Raw genomic sequence first — 25,613 nt, 5'->3', positions numbered from 1 at the left:
CCCTCCATCCTGGACATTTTTCTTGCAAAAGCAGCTCTTACACTATGTGAGTAAGTAGGTTATGCAGAGATGGGTGAATGGACCAAACCACCCATCCTAGACTGTAGATTGTCTTCCACTAAATGTTAGTTTATGGTAAAAATATACCTTGTGTGTTACATACACTCTAAAAACTGCTGGGTTAAATATGGACAAAACTAAGAATTGGGTTGTTTTTACCCAGCCATTTTTTTCAACCAATTTTGGATTTATTTTTTTAGCCAGCAATATAGTAATATAGTAAAAGGCATGTTTTTGCTCACCCCCAAATAGGGGCAAATTTGTGGGGTATTTTAAGCTGAAACTTGAGCATACCAGAGACTTATATTACATCATGTGAAAGAGGGCATAATAGGTGCCCTTTAACCCAACCTGCTGGGTTTGTCCATTTTTTACCCAGCTTGGATTTTTTTTTTTTTTAACCCAGCAATTTTTAGAGTGTAGGTATAAGTAGAATTATATTGCTTCTATATTTCTTCGTTTCATGCACTACCAGTCATGCACTTCCAGTCATGCACTACCAGTCAAAAGTTTTAATTTTTTGAAAGTCTCTTATGCTTATCATGCTCAATAAAGCTGAATTTTCTTCAGCATCATTACTTCAGTCTCCAATGACACATTATTTGTTCAGGCTGCCTCACAGCATTCGACTTTGATGGGCCGTTAGCCACTGGGGGGAGTGTCCTTTGTCTCCCCTGGTGTGAATCACATAAATATTCATGGCCATCACCACTCCCGCGCATACAGCAGTGCTGACACAAAAACTGACTTAGAAAATTCAAATCATTATATTGTTGTTTGTGTTAAAGTGTTCAGAATAATCTTTACATAATTGCGTAGTAAAAATTCTAGCCTACAAGCTTGATAACACAAAAGTCTTATAAACAACTATTCAGAATATGTTTTTTTCCCCAAAACTTACTACCCATGCATAATCTTTATTTAAAAAAAAAATGCAAACATGTATGTCTATATTGCTCCCATATTATTGTAGCAAAATTACATGTTGGCCAATAGTATGATATAAGTAGCTGAAATAAGGGCATGGCGTGTCAAAACATCTCAAGGACCCCAGAATCACTCAGACCTCTGGGGGTTAAATGAAACATTTGTATTCTGACAGAACATCAATATGAACTTTTAACGTTCATTTTAAATAAATGTAATTGCACAAACTATGTAGGCTATTTCATTTAGTTTATTGTGAAATAACTAATAATAATATTAAATTTTTCTGTGTTCTGTTAAGCATTGTTCTGGGCTGCGTTTCCCAAAAGCATCAATGGTTTCTTACGATACTAAACGCAGCCCTACAGCTGTTTGAATGTAGTGTCGGCAGTGAGCGAACATTCTGTGATCGATTGGTTCTTACTTGCATCATTTGTGTGTTCAGATGAGTAGGAAAATACTTTTACTACAAATTATTCACTTACATAGGTTATTTGTTCAATCCAATGCATATTGTTAGCATGAAATTTATTTTTAAATAAACAAAATCACTGGTAAAAAAACACACCTTAGTATCGATATTTTAATTTGAGTATCGATACTTTCAATACTCAACATCAGTATCGATATATCGATACTTCATATCGATCTGCCCATCCCTAGTGGGAGCGCCTCTCTGTGATTGCGTTGTGAAACATGTATGAAAACAGTCCAACAGGGTGACAGAATGTCATAGGCAGGTGACGTCACTGACCAGGAACTATAAAGCCTACCCGAAAACACACTCATCCAGCTTTTGTGTCTTCCGCAAGTGTTACGTGTGAAATCGTTTTGTCCTATTTTATTGTTGTCTGTCTACCAACTATGTTATGGCGAGCTAACAGTATTTCAGAAAGTGTGTTTATCCCTGCATTTCGGGCAAAGACACACACCAGATGTGTGTTGTTTGTTTGGGAGTGCATCATGCCCAGGCAGCTTTTGAGGAAGCTGCTTGTGAGCATTGTGATCTTCTTAATGAGGCTGCGCTCCCACCGAGGCCTCTTTGAGGAGGGCGGCTCGGCTCACGTTCCTCGCGGCTTGGGTTTGGCTTCTGCTGCAGCAGACCAGCGCCTGATGTCGTGGGGTTCGCAAATTAATCTAACAGAGGGTTTAGAGACGGGCACTGCCCTATCTCAGCCCTCACCTGTTGGATTTAATGTCTCTATTCGGAGTCAGGAAGCACGCGCTGCAGTTTCTTCCACTCCAGTTGAGGCAGATGCACTGATGTCATCCAGTTCTGAGGAGTTGGATATTGTTAGTGTGGAAACAGGTGAAGCGGAAGACTCGCCACTTCAGTTTTCCTGTTAGTGAGGGCTTTGTGGAGGTGTTGACTCATGCTTGGATTTAAAAATTGTATGGCCAACCGAGAAACAAGAGCTGCAAGACAAAAGACAAATTAGATGTACTTTTTTTTTTCCATTTAGATCAGCTCAACCTCCACGTCGTGGCATACCGTTTTTTTCCCGACCTCCACACTGAGGTGTCTGGGTGTGAGGTTCTGCCAACCCCGCCACAATGCCGGGTTACAGTATTTCCTCCGCAAGTCACCCAAGGGAGGCAGCCAAGCCAGTTGTTCCCTTCCGGTGTACCGATTCAGGGCATTGTGCTGGCTGCCCAAAAAACACACCAGAGGCCAGCCTTGAGAGGCTGGTTACCTGAGTAATTTTTCCTCTCCGAAGCCAGACAGCATTCACCTAATTATATGGTGCCCGTCTGCCTTTTTGGTGCCCTAAGGGGGGTGCTCTGTCAACCCCCATGCAATGCCACGGCACAGTATATCCCCTGCGAGTCACACCTAGCACACTCTGCGGTAGCCAAGCCAATTGTTCCCTGCCAGTATGCCACTTCAGGGCATTATGCTGGCTTCCCAAAATACACCAGAGGCCAGCCCAGAGAGGCTGGTTCCCTGAGTAGATTTTCTGACAGAAGGGAGTGTCTGTCAAATGTATCTCAGTGGGTCCTGCACATGATAAAAAGAGAATGCTGTTCAATTCAGAACATGGCCACCCTGATTCAGTGGGGTTCTACCCACCGTGGTGGGCCCCCAGCAGACTCTGGTGTTGACACAAGAAGTAGAGACTCTGATATGAAAGGAGGCTATAGAAGGGTCCCTCCTCCCAGCAGGGAGTCAAGTTTTTACAGCCGCTACTTCATTGTACCGAAAAAAGATGGGGGGTGCATTCGATCTTTGATCTACATCAGCTATTCGAACAGTAGCTAAGCTCAAGTTCGAGATGCAAAGCACATTGTGTCACAAATCAGGTCTGAGGACTGGTTTGTCACGATAGATCTAAATGCCTTTGTGCCCTAGTCATATGGAAAAAACCTTGTTTTCTGTCCCAGGGACCTGTGTTGGGAGATCTCGGTCGTCGTGTCATGCTAACAACAGATGCATCCCTCAAGGGCTGGGGGGCGATCATGAGTGGTCGCTCTGCTCGGGGTCTATGGCAGGACCATCATCTTCCTTTGGCGTATGATCACCTGGAGGTGTTGGCATCATGTGCTGGTCCATTTAAACAACACATTGGTGGTCTTGTGCATAAATCAGAGGGGTCTGAGATCACGCCTGTTTTACATACTGGCTCATCAGATCCTTCTGTATACCCTAGGGAAACTGCTCTCATCAGGCATTTTACATTCCAGGGTACCCCAGTTTGGGAGCAGACATCCTGTCGAGGTGGGGGCCGAGGCCCAGGGAATGGAGACTTCAGCCCTAGGTGGTGAAGCTCTTATGGGAGAATTTCGGTAGTGCCAAAGTGGATCTGTTTGCATCTCGAGAGACAACTCACTGTCTATTATGGTTCTCCATGACAAACCCAGCACCTTTTGGGCTGGTTGTTATGGTACAGCAGTGGCTGAGGCTACGCATGTATGTTTTTCCCCAATTGCACTGCTCCTGGGAATTCTGGAGAGACCAGGATGGGGTCCTGCTGTTGCAGTAACCCTGTTCTGACTGGCCCGAGTTTGTTCAGACCTGATGGCCTTGCTAGACAGCTCTCCTATGGAGATTCCAATCAGGAAGGACCTTCTCTCTCAGGCCAGCGGGTGGATTCTTCACCCCCGCTTGGAGTTATGGGAATTGTGGGCTTGGCTTCTGAGGGGGCCCAGCTCATAAGTTCAAGTCTCTCAACCAAGGTTGTTGAGACCATCCTCCACGAGAAACTCTACCTTTTGAAGTGAAAAAGTTTCACTTCTTGGTGTGAAAATCACCAGAGGGACCCAGTTATTGCCCCGTTGGCGTGGTGCTGGAGTTCCTACAGGAAAGATTTTCCACAGGGCTATCCCCTCCACAATAAAGGACGTTCGTGGCGGCCTTAGCTGCTTACCATGCCTTTAAGTGGTGTATCTCTGGGGAGACACCCACTTATCACACGTTTACTTCGTGGCACTTTGAGCGTCGGACCAGGAAAAGCTTAATCTGCTGTGCCCGGTCAGGGATTTGCATGCTTATGTCCACAGATCTAATAACCATGTGGAGAAAATCTGAGCAATTATTTGTTTGTTTCGGGTCACCTAAGAAGGTCTCCCTGCATCCAAGCATTGAATGAGCAAGTGGGTGGTCATGGCCGTCTCACTTGCTTACGAGTCGGCTGGTCAGCCTTCACGTTTGGATGTTCGAGCTCACTCAACTAGGAGTATGGCTGCCTCTAAGGCAGTGGTTCCCAAACTTTTTAGCTTAGAGTACCCCCTGAAGGGACTACCATCCTCCTTCTTATATAAATCTCATTTGTTTAAAAGACTTCCGGAAAACATGCGGATCTCAACATAACACCGACTGTTACGTAACAGTTGGGATCATTAATATGTATGACCCCAATATTTGCATATATGCCAGCCCATGTTCAAGGCATTAGACAAGGAAAGGCAGTTTTAACGTCTGGATCTGTGCACAGACAAGGTAAGCCAGCAAGAACAACAGCGAAAAATGGCAGATGGAGCAACAATAACTGACATGATCCATGATAGCATGATATTTTTAGTGATATTTGTAAATTGTCTTTCTAAATGTTTAGTTAGCATGTTGCTAATGTGCTGTTAAATGTGATTAAAGTTACCATCGTTTCTTACTGTATTCACGGAGACAAGAGAGCTGTCGCTATTTTCATTTTTAAACATGTGCAGTCTGTATAATGCATAAACTCATCTTGATTCTTTATAAATCTCTCCAACAGTGTAGAATTAGCCGTTAGCCACAGAGCATAGCCTCAAACTCTTACAGAATCAAACGTAAACATCAAAATAAATACTTTACTCACATAATTCGAAGCATGCATACAGCATGCATGATGAACATCTTGTAAAGATCCATTTGAGGGTTATATTAGCTGTGTGAACTTTGTAAATGCACTGTAATATAGTCGAGAGCTCGTGTGGCAGGGAGCACATGATTTAAAGGGGCAGCGCTGCCAAAATCAGTGTATAGTTAATAATGCCCGAAAATAGGCAGTTAAAAAAATTAATAAAAAAAAAAAATCTATGGGGTATTTTGAGCTGAAACTTCACAGACACATTCAGGGGACACCTTAGACTTATATTACATCTTGTGAAAAAGAATTCTTGGGCACCTTTAAGGGACAATATTTGCCCCCTAAATTGATTTTCCAGTGCACTTTTTTTTAGCTTTATGAATAACTTTATAAAATAAATGTTTTAAATAAAAAAATGTCCAATAGAGAAATATGCAATGATGGTAAATCTAAGTAAAACTACCGCCAGTAGGTGGCAGCAAGTTAGGTGGCTGTAAATGAATCAGTGAATCATTGACTCTCACAATTCATTCAAAGCCGCAGAATTGTTCGCAAAAAACACACGTGTGTTGTAGTTCTGCTGTGGTTTTCGTTAGAACTATTATTTAATTACAAAATAGAGTAAATACTGACAGTACTGTGTTTAAAATTTACGTTTTATTTTTTGAACTGTTGTATAATAATGCCACGTTTACAGTCATGGGGATATTTGGAATTAAGTGCATTCTTGCTCATTATCATCATTAAATACAAGAACTCACACAAGGTATGTTTTTGTATCGGAGAAAGTTTGAGTCTTAAATCGAAATTAATCCATTATCTGTGTCTATATTTGTTCTTCATGTAAGTAAGTGCTAAATCCCCACTTTTACAAAGGTGCATTGTTGAGAACGACAATAAGTTAGCACGATTTAAGGCAGCAGACTCTCCACACAATCTATCATTTTCATGCTGCTTGTTTTACAGTCTATGGTGGATACAGTAATTTTTGACTGCAAATGATGAGGTAATTTGATTAAAAGTACTGTATTTATGACATTTTGGAAGTTAAAAATACATGCTCGATTTTAATATTATTTTAAGGTAAAATTAAATGAACTACTCAGCATTTTGTTCGTGTACCCCCTTTTGTCACTTCACGTACCCCCAGGGGAATGAAGTCCAATCTAATTGTTCTCAGAAAATGAACTGTAACTTAGTGAATACCAATCACAAAAAAATGAGACTTCTGTCTAAAAACTTTGAAATGTCAGGTTTTAAATCGTGTAAGTCAAAAAACAAAAACAAAACAAAAATTCTGTGTTTATGCAATCTGTATGAAAAGAGAGCCATGTCAGAAGTCCGTGATTCAGCTCATTATCTGCTAATGCAGCCCACGGAGCCAGCGCTATTCAGAGGCAAATTCTGAGGCAATGCATGCATTCATCATCTCAATCGTGTATTTATTGTCTTGAAAATTGTTTATCTGGATGATAAAGCCATGGTTAGCGACCTCTAGAAGACACGCCGTTAGTTCCTGGTTCCTGTTCTTCTTTAGATGAATTTGTGGACTAAAGGTATACAGAGCGCCCTCTGACTGCAAGTATGCATTGAAAACAGTATCCAGCGCTCATGATGACAATAAATATTGAATAAATATTACTCCTCTGTATAGAAAATTGACATAAACATATGAGAATCCATCAAAATTTCTCCAAATGTGCATGCTTTTAAGCTAAAAGCCTATATGAAATGCCATACACTCTTAGCCCGGATTTTATATTTACTTAAAAATATAATTACAATATACTTAAAATATTTAAGTTTGGTTGCATTACTTATAAAATATAAGTAAATTCTACTAATTTGTGGGTGTATTTGAATGTGTTAATAAATGTAAGTTAAATGCACTTAAATTATGAAGTTTTTCTCCTGACCACGCCTCCTTCAAACTGGTTTGCGGCGGGTAATGACGCCATTTTGTTCTGGTGTGTGTGAATTCAAGGAGCTGTTGATGAGCAGTTGGAACATTTGTTTTGGCTGTTCTACAGACATTTTTCCTAACATTTACCTTTTTATAGTTTTTCACCAAAGGAGAAAATCACAATTTTTAAGTTACCATCATCGAGGTCAGGGTTTGTTTTAGTTGAGCTCTTGACCCTTAACTTTTTAATATTAGATTTTGTTTGGGCAGTTTTAACTGCAATAAAACCAACCAGACAAGCCAAGTTAAAAGATGATCAGGTGATGTTGGTTATGTTTTCACATAATCATTATTTGATCTTAATCACTGAACTCATTTAGAGTCCAATCTCTGAGTTAGATTCACATTATTGATTACAGAAGCACTGTGATTGTACAGCAGAGGATCATCTTCTATAATACAATTTTTTTTTAAAGTTGTCCTTATCACAAAAAAAAAATATATATATATATTTTAGACACATACAGACATCAAGAATCAGCCTGTGGATCTCAACGACGGTGACAAGCAACATGTTCTGATAAACAGATCAACTCTGAACATTAGAAAACAAGCTGCTAAAAAGTCACAGAAAAACAGCAAAATTTAAATAGTGAGAATAAAGAAAATTACTAAAACAATTCAGCTCATAATTTATTCATGCAGCAATGCATGATGGGAGGCATGGATGAATTTTGATTGGTGGCAAGTTAAATTGCTTAGTACATTGAACTTAAATATACTAGTTGTAATAACTACAAAGTAATTAATATTACAAAACATTTTAAGTTAAATGAACTTGAATTATTAAGTTCACATTACTTAATCATTACTTAATTTTTTTAGGGCAACCAGTTTCCTCAAATTTTTAAAGTAAATTCAACTTATCCGGGCTAACAGTGTAGAGGTAACATAACTGTTCAGAAACTTTGCATCACAGAAATGCATTCTATTTTAAAGAATATAATAGAATGACATTATTTTAAATTGTAATAATATTTCACAGTATTGCTGTTTTTTCTGTATGTTTGATTTACACCATGATGAGCTTGAGACATGACAGAGAGTTTTTTCACAGCCTACCTGACTGAAAGAGCTCATTATTTATGCAGGTCATTAGAGCTCTTTATGCGATTATTTTGTCTTATCAGGTGTAAATGACCCATTATTCATTATGAATATTCATGACGCCTCCACGCATACTGTGTTTCTTGACCAAAGATGTTTTAGAAAATTTAAATACCTCTATTGTTTTATATGAACAAGCAGGCAGCATAATTTTTACCTCATTTTGACAAAAATTTTCGCATAACATTGTATCTAAAAACAATTAATGCCTGTAGGAATAAAAATGTAATGCTTTCTATTGCCATTTAAGGCCTTAATATTCGCAAAATCCATTTAATGACTTGTAATGCTTTTGAATGCCCTGCGGTAAAGGTTTTTAAACAACAAAACACATTCACATTCACAATTTGATAATCGGAATATCAGGTTGTCCATGATATAGTTACCAAGTTTGTGAATATTTTGAATAAAAAGCGAAAAACTTAATAAAATGTCACATCTGTCTTGTTATTGTGGCTGCGGTGTGTCGCCTGACAAGCATGATCATCGCCATGGAAATAATAAGTTGATACTTCTAAAACACTGGGGGCTCAGATAGAATATTTTAAATAAAAGGGCTAAATTTAATGGGATTATTAAGTGATTAATTGAGTGATGATTGAAAATTGTTATCAAGCAGAATCACTGAAGGAAAGAGGAACAACAATAAAAGAAAAAAAAAAGAGAAACACAAGAACTAAGGCTACGTCCACACGAAGCCGGAGCTTACCCTAAGCCGATCTTTTTTTTTCCTCGTCTCAAAAAATATCTGTGTCCACACGAAACCACTGAAACGACTCAAAACGATGTAGTATACATGCCAGACCATTATGTGGTGCTGTAATTCTGCCGCAGAAATGCACTTAAAGTAGCGAAGAAGACTTGGAGCATGCGCATAAGCCTTGCGTGCTGATTACAAACTTTAGCAAAGCTTAGAAATAACACTTTATTTTGGTTCAGTAGCTTCTGCAGCACGAACACAAGCATGTAGAGTCTGCTATTGCTGTTGTTGGTGGTGTTTTGTGGTGTTAGCACGTCTGACTAGGGTCCACACGTGGAGTGATGACATCATCGTTTCAGAAAATATACGGATTGCCCCGTCCACACGACAACGCCAAGCCGGCGTTTTCAAATTTTTCCACTCTGGGACCCGGTTTCAAAAAATACCGGTTTCACCTTTCGAAAACACCGGATCTGTGTGGACGAAACTCCTATCCGATAAAAAATTTGTGCGGTTTCACTGAAACGCGTCTCCGTGTGGACGGGGCCTAAAACTGACTTCCAGCCACAGCCTTAAAACCAGCCCATATGCAAACAAAATACATTCCCTAATATATGAATAATCAATATATTATTTTTTTTTTTTAACTATATATTGAAAATATACAGTATAATATATTACAATATATTAAATAATACATTAGGAATTGCCACTTTCATATGCTGAAAAAAATGTGACAATATATTTACTTAATTAAATAAATGTAGCCTTGGTGAGCAGACAAAACTTCTTTTAAAAACATTAAAAATCTTAGTGGTTCCAAACTTTTGGAACGTACTGTATATATATATATATATATATATATATATATATATATATATATATATATATATATATATATATATTCTTTTTTCAAAATAACATTTTGAATATCAGTCACGCTGATCACTTTCTTAATTCAAAGTCGGCTCATGTTATTAAAATATTTTCTCAGGGAAATATAGATAATACAATAATATTTCATTAATAATAAAAAATAATAATAACAACAACAAAACCTGTTCTGGTGTTTGTTCCTCCTGCGGTGTGTGACTCAAACATCAGACCTGCATCACTGAAAACTCCCATACTGTCCCTTCCACCTCCTGCTGTACAGCCAGTGTCATGCTTCTCTATAATGTTCCAAATCTAGAGGCACAAGAAGACACCAGTTACATATGTTTTAAATCACTGATTGTGCCATTATGTCTGCGGAACATACTTCACCTGAGTCTGAGTGAGTCTGTTCTTGTTAAGGACATGTACAGCCTTGTCAACCGCCACCAACCCAACTTGAGCTCCTGGATCTCCAGTTATCGTCAGCTTGACCCCATCTCCCGGGCTATAGGTTTTGTCGCTTTTCTTCACCTGAAGCGTAAGCTGTCATTAAAACAAGAGATGATGTGTCAGTAAAACAGATCCAGTTGATCAGCACATAAGCCATTTCTTGTGATAGTTGACCTACCGTTCCCATGCACGTGTCCTTCACGTCGACCCAGACTGAATCAGACACCACCTCAGACGAGCCCACATGGTAATAAGCCACGAAGCGGAAGGATGGCACCATGTCTTTGATTACAGGTAGAGACAGAGCCACTAGAGATTGTCCTCTGCTCTTAAATCTGACTGCTTGAACGATCTGACCTTTACTCAAGATCTAAAAATGAGGCAGACGAGTTAACAGTATTTATGACATTCAAATGGTTTCAAACACAAGCTGTGGTAGTCTGCTGGAGTGGCAGAATTAAGGAGAGGGATAAGAAAATGCTCAATAAAATGATCAGGAGGGCCAGCTCAATTGTGGGCTGTCCTCTGGATTCAGTGGAGAAGGTGGGTGAGAGGAGGATGTTGGCTAAGTTATCAAACATCTGGAACAACACCTCCCACCCTCTGTATAAGACAGTTGGGACCTTGGGTAGCTCCTTTAGTCAGAGACCTTTGCAGTGTAAGAAGGAGCGCTTTTGGAGGTCCTTTGTTCCAACAGTGGTTAGACTTTTTAATGTTAGCTTATCTTAATACTGAGGTTGGGACTTGGATAATTGTGCAATAAATTAAATTATATTACATTTGCCAAAATATTTATTTATATTAGGATATATTTATTATTATTATTTACTTTTTTTAAATTGTATATTTTTTTTTTTTTTACATTTTACGATATATGTTATAATTATTATCATTTTTGTATTAGTATTTGTTTGTAGTAGTGTTACTACTTATATTGTGTTGTTTATGCTGCTGTAACATTTAAATTTCCCTTTGGGGGTAAAAAATAAATAAAGAGCAAAGTTTAAATATTGACAATAAATTCATATATGTGTGGTGCAGCTGAATAACAAATAATCATAATCTTTACCATGTATGTATAATCTTGATCTTTAACTTCTTGACTTTGTCCCATATACAGATTGACTGTCATTTGATCACCGATCTGAAGCTCTGCTGCATCAATGCCGATGTGCAGGTAGTTCTTAGAGTTGCCTTTGGGAACATAAGCCTGAGCCGTCATCTTCTTCTCTGCCTGCTGTTCATCGGTTAATTGTGGATCTTTGGTTTTAGCCTGCCAATAATAAATATATTGTTTTTTGATGTGCTGTGTACAATATGCTCCATTTTTTGTTTTGTTTTTTTGTTTAACTTCTGTGAACCGATCTATTTTCACTAGTTGACCAGTGAATCTGACTGAACATCAGTTGAGATGGCAGGTCTTACAGTGATCTCCAGTGTAGAAGATCCCTCTGCAGTGTTGACGGTAACCTTCACAATACCATTGGCTCTTGTTTGACCTCTGACCGCTCCAGGATTGACCTCCACTTCCACATTTTTAGCAGGTGTTTGGTCAGGATTTGTTACATAGACCTGTTATAGAACCCAGAGCAAAAATTAATTAAATTGTTTCATAGTTTCTACAACCTGAGTGACGTTGAGTGTCATACATTTGAGAAATGCTCAGCTTTATGCAAATGACAGTTGAGAAATGCTGCAGCAGCCAATTGTTACAGGTAGTAAGTCTGTCATGAGTGTTTCAAAGTTATCTTATATGCTTATCCAGCTAACAAAAATAAGTTATCAGAACGTTTTGTTAACATTCTCTTGAAGTTATAAAAATTTTATTTCTGGACGTTTTTTAACTGAACTGCCAGGGGTTGCTGTATACCTAAAACCGCCATGCGGATAAATTTTACCCACGCATATTACACCTGTTTTTATATGGCTAAAGAACATATTATTTCACTGTCTTCACAAAGAAGTGTAGAGTCATGAAAAGATTATGTCTTGTCATCAACTATATTTGTGTGCTGTTGTTTTATGTTCAAGGCTTTTTTTATGCAGGCTACACTAATCACTTTTCATAATGGTCAATCTAATTAGCACCCAAAATTAACACCCAAAGTGTAACAGGTGTTAAATTAACACTGAAGCAGAGTTAAAGTTAATGAGATAATTGATTGATGATTGAGTGATGATTGACAATTAGTGGAGACACCTGATGATAATAAGCAGAATCATAACAGTTGTGTTTCGGTGACATCCAGTATTAACTGGTGATATAGATTATATATTATTTCGTTATAGTAAATATCTATTACCGCTTGAGATCCAGCAGAGCTTTTATAAATTGAATTTTTTTTTTTAAACACACACAGACATCAAGAATCAGCATATGACCCTCAACAATGGTGACAATCAAACAAAGTGCTTCATGTTGCAGTGCATGATGCGAGTCACCAATCAAAACTCATCCATGGCTCCCATCATGCATTGCTGCATGAATAATTTATGCAGCTGAATTGTCCTGTAATTTTCATAGATTGTTCATGTTTGCTTTTATTTTTCTGTTGTTTTGTTGTGACAGTAGCTTGTTTTGTGATGTTCAGAGTTGATCTGTTTGTCAGTATTTTGTATTTATTTATCGTCACCGTTCTTGAGAATCAGATGCTGATTCTTGATGTCTGACAAAGCCAAAGGACGAGAGAGATGCCAGATGGTGCAGAGAGAGATTCGTGCTGAGGTGGAGGAGGAGCGCCTAAGTAGGACTGTGGCAATGCACCAACAAGGAGCCTGGGCCAATTGGAATCATGCAGCTGCCAGGAAGATCACCTGGACAGAACTATGGAAGTCTGAACCCACAAGACTTAAGTTCCTGATTCAGTCGGTGTATGATGTCCTCCCAAGTCCATCTAACCTTTACACCTGGGGCCTAGTAGAAACGTCAACATGCCCTCTGTGCCCGGCTCATGGTTCCCTGGAGCATATCCTGAGCTGCTGCCCTAAAGTACTAGGAGAGGGGAGGTACACGTGGTGCCATAACCAGGTGTTGAAGGCAGTAGCGGATACCATCTGCACCGCAATCCGGGAGTCTAAACATCAAGTCCCAGCGAGGTACAACATCTCCTTTGTTAGGGCAGGAGAGAAACCCCAGGGAGAACGTAAGGCCTCAACTGGACTGCTAGCCACGGCCCGAGATTGGAAGTTGCACGTGGACCTTGGGAGGCAGTTAAAGTTCCCAGAGCACATAGCAAGGACGTGACTGAGGCCAGATCTGGTCTTAATATCTGACTCAACAAAGCAAGTTGTGCTAGTGGAGCTTACTGTCCCCTGGGAGGACAGGATGGAGGAGGCTTTCGAAAGGAAGAAGGCCAAATATCTGGAGTTGGTTGAGGCATGCAGAGGGAGTGGATGGAAGGCCCGCTGTGAACCAATAGAAGTGGGCTGCAGGGGCTTTCTAAGTCAATCTGTGCATCGGGCATTCAGGCTCCTTGGCATCAGAGGGTTGCGTGAAAGAAGAGCCACTAAAAACATCAGTGAGGCCGCTGAAAAAGCCTCAAGGTGGTTATGGATCAAAAGGGGAGAAGTATGGAGTAGCTCGCTGCTTGGATACAAACCGGGGCCTGATCAACCCCGGTTGGGTCGCCTAGGTGAGGGTGTCTGAAGATCAAACACCCGAAACACCCTATGACCCTGGGTCCTTCACTGAAGATGTGTCCAAGCTGCACCTTTAAGGTGTTTCAAAATCTAAGATTCAGAAATGATTAATTCATTCTACCTGGGTCTTCAGTTTATGACAAGCTGATTAAGCTCATCTCACCTCTTGTCTGACAAGTCTTCGGGTTTAAGTCATTCCTTAATGACGTGACAGGCAGTCACATGCTAAACCAATGCAGTCTGAGCCAGAAAGAGAATTGATTAGTTCATTTCATGAGTCTTTCGGGTTTTTGAGTCGTTCCTTAAACACGTGACAGACCCATTGTTAGGGTTGTGTTGGTTGGTGTTTTGTTTTTTTCTTTGTTGCAGGTCGTGACTTTTGGGGCGTGACTTTGGTACACCTGTTCCTCATCATGGGTCTTATTTAAGCGTGCTGTAGGAGTTCATCGGGGCGGCTGCTCAGCTCTTGTTGGGAGCAGTTTGCCTGGACCACGCTCTAATGTTGTTATTTTGTATTTTGTTTTACATCCATACATTTGCGCTGACAACGTTTCAATTGATGCATACATTCACTTGCAGTTCATACTGATTAACTAACTTCACTACTGATACTGACCTCTTGATTATGTTTTTTTTTTTGGTTAATAAATATTATGATTGAAGTTATTCCGCCGTGTCGTCTCCCTTAATGTTACACCTTCGAGCCAGGTGTAACACATACACTAAACCAATGCATTCTGAGCCGGAAAGAGAATTGATTAGTTCTCTTCATGAGTCTTTCGGGTTTTGAGTCGTTCCTTAATCACGTGACAGACCCATACGCTATTTCTGACATTTCTGTCACTGTTTTTGTTACTGTTTCTTGAGGATCTGTGGTGTGTTATTATAAATAAATAAAGCCCTGTTATAAATAAAGTATTAATTAATTTATCTTTTTGACTGTCTATCTGTAAATAAACACTAGGCTATATAAAAATATAATAATCCAAGCCTACAATACAAAGTATTTATAGCCTAGTTTGTTCATTTTTACTCCAATTTTGAGTTTGCTGTTATAATAATTGCTTTTCCTAGGCAGACTTGACATATTAGTCTAATATATGTATAAGAAGATTGCTCAAAAAGGACATAATGACATAAATTAAAAGCAAATAACATTCTGAATTTGAATTATTAATGTTAGTTTAAAACATCAAGGTTATGATAAATTCAGCTTTAACAGTTGTAACACAAACTCAAACAAAACTGGAGAGTTAACGTTATTTACTAATAAATATAATGTGCTTGGGTCACACAGCATAGCGTATGGGTCTGTCACGTGATTAAGGAAGGACTCAAAACCCGAAAGACTCATAAAAAGAACTAATCAATTGAATCAACAGGTGAACTACTACTAGCAGTACAGAACCTGTAGAATATTGCACATGCGCGACTGAACGAATCACCCCCCGAGACGACTCGTTCTTCCCGAGTCACATTAAAGATTCGTTCAAAATGAACGAATCGTTCAAAATGAACGAATCATTCAAGAACGACACATCACTAGTGTTTAAACACTGAAGCTTCAGTGCATAATGTATTACTTTTTTTTTTTTAAATGGTCATACTGCTGTTGGATCTCAAACTGTAAAATCACAGGACTATAGTCATTAGTACTAAAGCGACACATCAAACACACAGTCAGAGATTTAGACTCTAAATGACATCAGGCCATCACATGATGATAATATCACCATCAAATTATATTGTGACCAGATCATATTTTCTCTGACCATAACAAATGTGCTTTACAAACACAAAGTTGGAGCAGCCAGAGATAAAATAACAAAAGGTAAAGAGTCAAGATCCCAAATAAAGCAAACGCTGACCTCTTTCATGGTGACTTGAAATGAAACATTCATAAAACATTAATTAACACCTTTTTTCTCTCTTTCCTTCAATGATTCTGCTTATTAACATCAGGTTAATTGTCAATCATCACTCAATCATCAATCAATTATCTCATTAACTTTAACACTGCTTCAGTGTTACTTTTTAACATCCGGCAAGACGGACTCATATGTACACTTTGGGTGTTAATTTAACACTGAGAATTTTGCTGTGAAAAAAGTCTGCGCTGACAACGAGAAGTAGAAGGAAGTAAATACATATTTGGGTGGTGTAAAATTATAATTAATCATATATTAAAATAACCCATGTTATTTAAATTACTAAAATAGTCTATAGACAATACTGAACAATAATAATTCACCATACTGCATATGATGCGTATGATGCGATGACAAATTCAAGCGCGCAACTTCACCTTAATTATTTACATCCAAAGTTTATTGATGCTCACTCTGTAACTAGTAGCAATCCTGTCTTGAAGAACAGACTCAGTCTATTTTTTCTCAGATGCTCTGGATTGCTGTCAGATGAGCTGTCAGATGCTGAACCGACCCAGTACGCATCACTGATCTCACCATCATCAGACTCTCCCTCACTCATGGCATTTAGGCTTCTTCTGCATCCATAAATTGCTGGCTTTTACTCATTGTTATTTTATTTATGATCCGATAACCGCTAATTCAGTGAGTGAAAGGCGCTGCCTAGCAACCCAGTAACACAATTTCGTTATAAGAACATTCTCTAAATATTCAGTGTTGATTTTGGGAACATTAAAAATGTCTAGTTTTCTTGATGTGACAATTTTTATAAGGTACAATGTTTTTTTTTCAACCAATGTGAAAAATATCATTTGCAGCACTGTCATTATTAATTTTTTATTTAAAATACACTCACAGACATCAACATTCGGCATATGAAACACAACAATGGTGACATGTTTTTTTTTTTTTTTTTGGTCACCATTGTTGAGGTTTGTATGATGAGTGCTGATGTCTAAGTGGTCCGTGTACCTTCGTATAATTTGTTTTTTTGTTTTTGTCTTCTAAACGGAAAAAAGAAGAAAGCATTAATTTATCACATATTCAACCCTCCTCATGAGCATAAATAAACAAATCTTGAGTCATATTTTTATTTTCGTTTTAATCACACTTTGTTCTAATCCACCAAAAGGAAAAACAATAAAATCAAAATGGATAAATGGCTTTCGATTTCGGATGTGTATTCGATTTCTACATGGGCGGGAATAAAACGCCCCTTTCCGCTGATTGGTCAACCAAAGATAAAGCCGCGCCATCAGTTCACAGCTCCAGAATCAGCTCAGCGCAACAGTAGACTATATATCCGATACATTTGTACGGATTATTACAGAGTTTATTGCAACTACGTTTAATCTAGTTCTCATCAAACAGCCAGACTAATATATAGGCCTAGCTCGACACAACCCGTGCCGGGGTAGAGCCTAAACAGAGCTTTCTTATAAGCTATTCATTCGCGTAAGTTTAAATATTAATATTTGGCGGATTTATATCGTATTAAATATTAATTTACGTGGCATCTGCTCTCACAACTACTCCTAGCCTATGTATTTGCTTGGCACACCGCTGTTTTATTTAGCTGACCAATTCTAAAAATCTCTGCTGGAGCAACGCGACGCGCTGGACAGCGCGGAGAGAATGTATCAGACATTTCATCTGGGTCTATATCTCATCAAACAACCAGATTAATGAATGGCTCGCCACAAACCCTGCAGACCATAGCTTGCTTCTGCCTGCGCATACATTTACATGCGGTGGAATTAGTTTATCATATTAAATATTAATTTATTTATATTGCATCTGCTGTCACAACTACCCCTAATTGGCACACCGCCTGTTTTATTTAGCTGGTCATCTCTTGAAATCTGTGCACCAAAAATGCACGACGAACAGCGCAGAGTGTTACATTGTAGTGAAGTGCAGATCAGCAGTCCTGACATTGTTTTGAACCGTTTATTTCATTAACACTGAGTATGTCCCTCAAAACAATGTTATATTTTTTTTCTGCCAGCTAAATTTCTAAATCAGTCACAGATCATTGTGCGACTCCTGACATAAGGTGCACAGAGTAGTCTATAGTAGTAAATTCGTGAATGAATCCGAGTCTTTGAGTGATTCACCAGCCATACAGCCTTTTATTACTGAATGAATCAGCGTTTCGAGCGAATCGATTGAATAAAATCACTCGTTCATTAACAGAGTAACTTGCTGCCACCTACTGGCGATATTTTATATTCGCTTCATCTTGTAATTTATTTAATATTTCTGTATTCAAATCATTTTGTATAAAACATAAAATTAATGTAATTGCATTATGTATTTGCTCTGCTGTGTGAATGTATTAGCGGACCTCTCTAAGCAGCATTAATTGTGTAAATACATCTAAAAGCAACTTCATATGCTGCATTGCCACCTCTGCAGTGCAAGATGCCTTTGAAACAAAATAATGTAAAAAATATAATTGTATTGACTAAATGTAAGATTTTAAATTAAAAATGGCATGCCTTTAATAATATATAGCTATTTTAAATATAGCTTATTTTACTAATTAATTTTTTGACGGTAAAAGATGGCAATAACCCTTAAACACGTAATGAACGGCAAGGCGCATTGAAAGTTTCTGTTTCTGTTCTGTTTTCAGTTAAAAAATGTGTCATTTAAGTTAATAATTATTGATTTTTACAACGAAAGTGATTCAATCAAAACCTTTAGCTCGATAGACTTTAGCTGCTGCAAAGCCAAAACAAACGCTGTCTATTAATTTTCCTATTATCACTGTGAAGCTGCTTTGAAACAATCTGTATTGTAAGAAGCGCTATATAAATGAAGATGACTTGACCCTTGAATCGATTCTGCTCTGCGCTTCAGTAGACTGACCAATCTCAGCGCTGTCCAGTGCGGCACACAGTCCGGCACACAGATTGAGGCTAATAAGTGTGCCAAAGTTGTGATGCCACGTAATTTAATATTTATTATGATAAATTAGTATTTCACGGCACGCGAATGAATACAGAAGAAAGCTCTGTCTAGGCTCTACCCCGGCACGGGTTGTGTCGAGCTATTTATTAGTCTGGCTGTTTGATGAGAATTAGATTAACCCCTTAACTGTCACAGTCCCACTAGTCGGGCGCCTCCCAGCCAGCACACCCTTGTTTAGCACATGGTTTAGCCCAGATGAAATGAACACTACTCAGTGTGAACACTACAGGCTGTTAAATGTAACACTGAATTGGTCTTGCAGTTAATGAGATAATTAGGTGATAACGAGGAGAATCACTGAAGAACAGAGAAACAACAAGAACTACAACTTCAGCCACAGCCTTCGATGAAAACAACTGAAGATAAAAGACATTAAATCTCTGAAGATCTGATCAAACATCTCCACAAACAGCATTACCAGCTTCACTTATTACTAACCAGACTGACTTTATTTCTGACATACATCTACAGAAGCTCTTATTGAGAATTACCAGAGGTTTAGATTTTGAAGATTTTTGAAAATAATAGTTTTGTTTGATTTCACCATGATCGAGGTCAGTCGTTGCTTTAGTTAGGCAGTTTTACTCTTGACTGTTTTAGTGTTAGTTTTACTGTGTCTGTTATAGCTGTTTGTTATAGCAACATTAACAGGAGAAAATATGATCAGCTGCTTTATGATAAGAACATAACTGTCATGTAGTGACTTTTTTCACTCATCTAATGACTGAGCTTTATATGAATAAAATGTTAAGTTTGTGTTGACTTTTCTAGAAATTAAATGATAAAACTGTTTTAGTCATAAAAGCTGAATGAATTTTAAAACACATTGTACTCTAAACACTTTAAAACTCACACAGACATCTACAATCAGTGTATGAATCTCAACAATGGTGACATGCTTCATGCCACAATGCATTCTGGGTGCATCATGCAAAACTCATCCATGGACCCCAGAATGCATTGCAGCATTAAGCATGTCACCATTGTTGAGATTCATGCGCTGATTCTTGATGTATGTTTGTGAGTAAATCTCACTGTAGATCAAAGTGTTTAATGTACAATCTGTTTTAAAATCATTCAGATTTTCTGATTAAAACTGTGCTGGATCTTTAAATGAATCACATTAAAACACAGTTAGTAAGATATTGCTCATATTAAACTCAGTTATAAGATCAGTGAATCAAGCCACTGCGCAGTGATTATATTCTTATCATGAAGCAGACACAGCATCAGATTGAGTTTTCTCTTGTTTTTCTTGCCATAACTAATTCAGCAGTTACAGCAGCCAGAGAAACCCTGATATTATTAAAAACAAGTCAAACTACTCAACTAAAGTAAACTCTGATCACCATGATGGTAACATAAAAAAAATTCAATAAAACATCAACAACAGTCTCTTAATTCTCAATAAGAGCTTCTGTATATGGAGTTGTTTAATCATCTGCTGAGATCTGGAGCGATTTAATGTCTTCTTTTATCTTCAGTTGATTTCATCTAAGGCTGCGGCTGAAGTCAGTTGTAGTTCTAGTGTTTCAATTGTTTTCTGTTCTTGTTGTTTCTCTTTCTTTCATTCATTCTGCTTGTTAACAGCAGCTATCTTCAATAATTATCAATCATCACTTAATCAATTACTTAATTATCTCATTAAATCCAACACTGATTCAGTGATACATTTTACAGCCTGTAGTGTGCACTCTGAACAATGTTCATTTCATCTGGGCTAAACCATGTGGCCCTACATGGGTGTGCTGGCTGGGAGGCGTCCCGCCAACGGGATCGTGACAGTTAAGAGGTTAAATGTAGTTGCAATAAACTCTGTAATATTCAGTACAAATGTATCGGATATATAGTCTACTGTTGCGCGGAGCTGATTCTGGAGCTGAGAGCTGATGGCGCGGCTTTATCTTTGGTTGACCAATCAGCGGAAAGGGGCGTTTTATTCCCGCCCATGTAGAAATCGAATATTCAAGCCGTTTATCCATTTTGGTTTTATTGTTTTTCCTTTTGGTGGATTAGAACAAAGTGTGATTAAAATGAAAATAAAAATATGAAAAAACGACTCGAGATTTGTTTATTTATGCTCGTGAGGAGGGTCGAATATGTGATAAATGAATGCTTCCTTCCTTTTTCCGTTTAGAAGACAAAAACGAAAAAACAAATTATATGAAGGTACACGGACCCTAAGTGTATTGATATTAACTTCTAAATAGTACTGGATAATCCAACATAAATCAGTTCAATGTTGAAAACAATTTCTATAATTTAATTTCTTTGCTTTAACACTTCAATACCAAAAGTAAAAAAAAAAAAAAAAAAAATACAATAAAACAGTTGATTTAACCATTTTATTGCAGTTGTTTGTTTCTTATTAAAACAGACATGTTGATCTTCTGTATGGTGTGTGTAACGGTTCACAATTTATTTTTCAGACCATACAATGCAAATGCAAAAATGAAAAATTGAAACCAGATGTCATTTTTCTTGTTTTTCGGTTACATCGTCAATGGATATTTGCCATTTTTCCTGAGTCAGGGTATCTTCCGTTCATTCATGTTTTGATTTGATATTGAAATCAGAAAAATGATAAAAAATGCTTGATTTTTCTTTTTTCGTTCTGGGGTTGGAAACAAATAAGCACTTTGAACATTCGATCTCTACATGTGGGCAGGAATGAAACACCTTTTTCCACTGATTGGTCAACCAGACGTCAAACCAGAATGTCGTCATCAGTTGTTCACCGGTTCAGCTCAACAGAATAAAAGTCCCTCGCTCTACAGTTGTACGGATTCTTAACGCGTTTATTCTACATTTTATCTCTTTCTCATCAAATAGCCAGACTAGTGAATGTTGACACAAATCGTTCTGATGAAGAGTCAAGGCTTAATTCTGTGTAGACATTAATTCATCATGTGAAATATTAGTTTATCTCATAAATATTAATTTACTTTGCAGCTGCACACAACTACCCCCAGCCAACAACTTTGATACATTGAATGTAGAAATGTCTTTTGTTTTAGACAACATGGGATGGAATTGAAATGATAGATAGGCTATGAATATATATATATATATATATATATATATATATATATATATATATATATATATATATATATATATATATATATATATATATATATATATATATATATATTTGTATATTTTGCAGTCACAGCACATCTATTATGCCTATTCTATTTTGAGTTTTTTTTTTTTCATAGAGAAGTGTAGGACATGTCAAATGTCAAAAATTAAGTTATCCTGCTGTTTCATAATATATGTATATTAAACTTCCAATGCAGATCAGAACCGTTGTGTGACTGACTCCTAGCGCACAGAACAGTGTTTCATTCCTGAATGAATCAGAGTCTTTGAACAAATAAGTTGACTGAGTGATTCAATGGCCCAAAAGATTATAGAGATCCAATTGATATATTCTTGAATGAATCAGCGTTTTGAATGAATCGCTTAAATAAATGACTCAATCATTAACACAAAGACTTGCTGACACCTACTGGCCACACTAATTTCATAATCCAGTTATTGTTTCATTTTGTCATTTAAAATGTTCTGTATTCAAAATGATGTGTAAAACATTAATATCATTACATTATGCAATTGTAATTCGTACACATATACTGCCCTCTCTGAGCAGTCTAACTCATAAATCTAAAAGCAACTTCAGGTGCTGCTTCTTTGACACCTCTGCAAGCCTTTGTTTGATACTGATTTAATTGGTAACAACCTATAGCGTCATATTATTCTAGTTTAATTGACTAAATTTAAGAACTTAACATAAAAGAAAGCATACATATCTAATAAGATTAGGAAAAAAATCCTAAAATCCCCTGTAAATTAATTAATCAATTACAGTTAATTTCTGACACAGACAGATGACAATAAATAGGTTATAAAAATACTCTTTATCTCATTATTGTTAGTGTTATTTCAGGGTTTTGATAAATAGCCTAATATTGATAAAGTATAATTGATATCTTCTTAAGAGAGCACTATTATGGTTATTTTTTAACACTGTTTTAACATTTTTCCCTTTACTTATTCATTTATTTTACTTTTTTTAAATGTGTGATAGCCTATTTCAAATTGGCATAAACAAGTTCACCTCCATCATCAAATCATCCAATTCGCATTTTAAGTCCATCTCTCTAGCACCGCTTTGATGAACTAATAACATGTAATATATTTTCATATCTGTCATATTTCAAATTCATCCCAGATCCCAAAACTCAGAATGTTGTCTACAACAAAAGTTATGACTGCTGCATATTTACATCAGCTACTGATTTGCAGTTTTTAATTCAATGTATGCCTATACATTCGCTGCCCAGTACGTTGAGCAGCTTCGCTAGATTTTTATAGTTGGTCACTTCAATAAAACAGGCATTGTGCCAACATTGTAGAATGGAGGTAATTGTGTGTAGCTGCAAAGTAAATAAATATTTCATGAGAAAGAGATAAAATGTAGAATAAACGCGTTAAGAATTTGTACAGCTGTAGAGCGAGGGACTTTTATTCTGTTGAGCTGAACCGATGACGACACGGTTTGACGTCTTGTTAACCAATCAGCGGAAAGAGGCGTTTCATTCCCGCCCACATGTAGAGATCGAATTTTCAAACTGCTTATTTGTTTCCAACCCCAGAACGAAAAAAAGAAAAATCAAGCCAGTTTTTTGTTTTTTCGTTTTCATTTTAAAAATGAAAAATGAAAAAAAGTGCGGTTCTATCATTTTTCTGATGTCAATATCAAATCGCAACATGAATGAACGGAAGATACCCTGATTCTGATTGACCTTTCACCCCTTTTTTCAATTTTACTTTTGCTAAATTATGACAACAAAAACAGTCATTTGAATAAATGAAATCTAACCGATTTTCTATTTTTCCATTTTTTGTCTTGTAATTTGTGCCGTGGGCTGTACCATTAGCATGGGGGTGTGGCTGCAGACTACTATCATCTCATTGATGTAACTGCTTTATTTACACTGCATGCATGTTGAGTAGTTCAAAAGAATAGAGGATGACCTTTTTCACCCAAAGTGCTATCATTTTTAATTATTAATAGGGAGTGCATTTTATTTGGTAGGCTACAGTAACCACGAGATCCAAGTTCATTTTCAGAGGGATAGGCAGCAGACGGAGCTCGAGCAGCGCTTGCCAAGATCCTTCAAGTCAGACTACCAAGCGAAAATACACAAAAAACTTATAAAAAATATACAAAATGTTTTTACGTTTTTAGTTCTTGTTTGTAATACAATATTTGTACAGTAAAAATCAGAGGTGGAAAGTCCAATTAGGCAGTTATTTTTATTTTTATTTTATTTTATTTTATTTTATCACACGTCTAAATAAGTTCTTATTGATAATTAACAGAAGTTTAGATGTTGGTGTTGAATTGGTCAAAAAATTATGCCACCATCATAGTGGTCAGGATTTGTTTTAGTTATGCTCTTGACCCTTTTATGCTTTTAAAAGAATCAGTGTTTAAGCAGTTACAATAATTTTTCACAAGGAACACTTGTACATTGTTGAATCAAAAGACTGAAGGAGCAGGTTGGCTTGAAATTTATTGAAAGCCACTTCAAATCAAAAGGAGGTCACTTTCTCTTTGGTTTCTTGACTGAAATTCAGTTATTACAAAATTGCAACAAAAACAATTCCATTAAATAAATGTCTTCGTACCTCTCCAATGCTTAAAATGAACAACTATTATCACTCAGGCTTATACATGAAAATATAGCATACAATCCTTAACAGTGGTGACAATAATTATTCATACTGCAGTGCATGATGGGAGTTTTGTCCTATGGAGATACCCAGCATGCATTGCAGCGTGAAGCATTTTTTTTATCACCATTGTTGATATTCATATGCTGATTCTTGATGTCTGTGTGTGCAGAGGTGATGCAGTAACTCGAACTTATTTTATGCACTACACAGTTTTAAAATTATTCAATATGTGTTTGCTGCAATACTTTTTTCTCCTCTAAAAAGCCCACAATAACTATATCATCAAACAAAAGCAGCTAACATCTGCTCACTGTAAGGCACTGACCTCACTGCTTTACAACAACAAGATACACACTGTTACAAAGAAAAATCTAACATAGGAATCCAAGGGTCAAGGGTAAAGCCCAACTTAAGCAAATGCTGATCTTCTTCATGGTGGTGTCGTTTTGTCTACTTTTCTTTTCTTTTCTTTTCTTTTCTTTTCTTTTCTTTTCTTTTCTTTTCTTTTCTTTTCTTTTCTTTTCTTTTCTTTTCTTTTCTTTTCTTTTCTTTTCCAATAAACCTCTGTTAATTCTTAATTCTGTACATGTTTGAAAACAAAGTCAATCTGGTTAGTAATATGTGAAGCTGGTAATGCTGTTTCTGCAGTTGTTTAATCAGATCTACAGAGATTTAACACTTTTTTAATGATTTTCATCTAAGGCTGTGGCTGAAGAATTTCTTGTTTCTCTTTTCTTCAGTGATTCTGCTTGTTAACAGCAGGTGTTTATCATTATTGCTCAATCATCATTTAATTAATTACTTAACTATCTTATTAACATTAACTCTGCTTCAGTGTTATTATAACACTATTTAGAGAGGGACCAAATGTACTCTGAGCAGAGTTGATTTAACTCTGGGGATTTTGCTGTGTAGTTATTTATTGACTTATTCGTTATTATTTATTGCCTGTG

The 25,613-nt window shown here is 37.1% G+C and overlaps 1 protein-coding gene across 1 annotated transcript in view; it reads right to left on the bottom strand.

Annotated features, from left to right (window-relative positions):
- Positions 1-25,613, bottom strand: part of LOC137031480 (complement C3-like) — a 141,710-nt gene that overhangs the window by 89,171 nt on the left and 26,926 nt on the right. Inside the window, exons 11-15 of the mRNA XM_067402456.1 lie at positions 11,795-11,941; positions 11,439-11,642; positions 10,548-10,739; positions 10,310-10,462; positions 10,102-10,231 (exon numbers count right to left, since the gene is read on the bottom strand). Coding sequence (XP_067258557.1) covers positions 10,102-10,231; positions 10,310-10,462; positions 10,548-10,739; positions 11,439-11,642; positions 11,795-11,941 — 826 coding nt within the window. The remainder of the gene's footprint in view (positions 1-10,101; positions 10,232-10,309; positions 10,463-10,547; positions 10,740-11,438; positions 11,643-11,794; positions 11,942-25,613) is intronic.

This window comes from Chanodichthys erythropterus, chromosome 12 (assembly GCF_024489055.1).
Source record: "Chanodichthys erythropterus isolate Z2021 chromosome 12, ASM2448905v1, whole genome shotgun sequence".
Classification (NCBI taxonomy): Eukaryota; Metazoa; Chordata; class Actinopteri; order Cypriniformes; family Xenocyprididae; genus Chanodichthys; species Chanodichthys erythropterus.
This window is presented reverse-complemented; position numbering and strand designations above follow the sequence as displayed.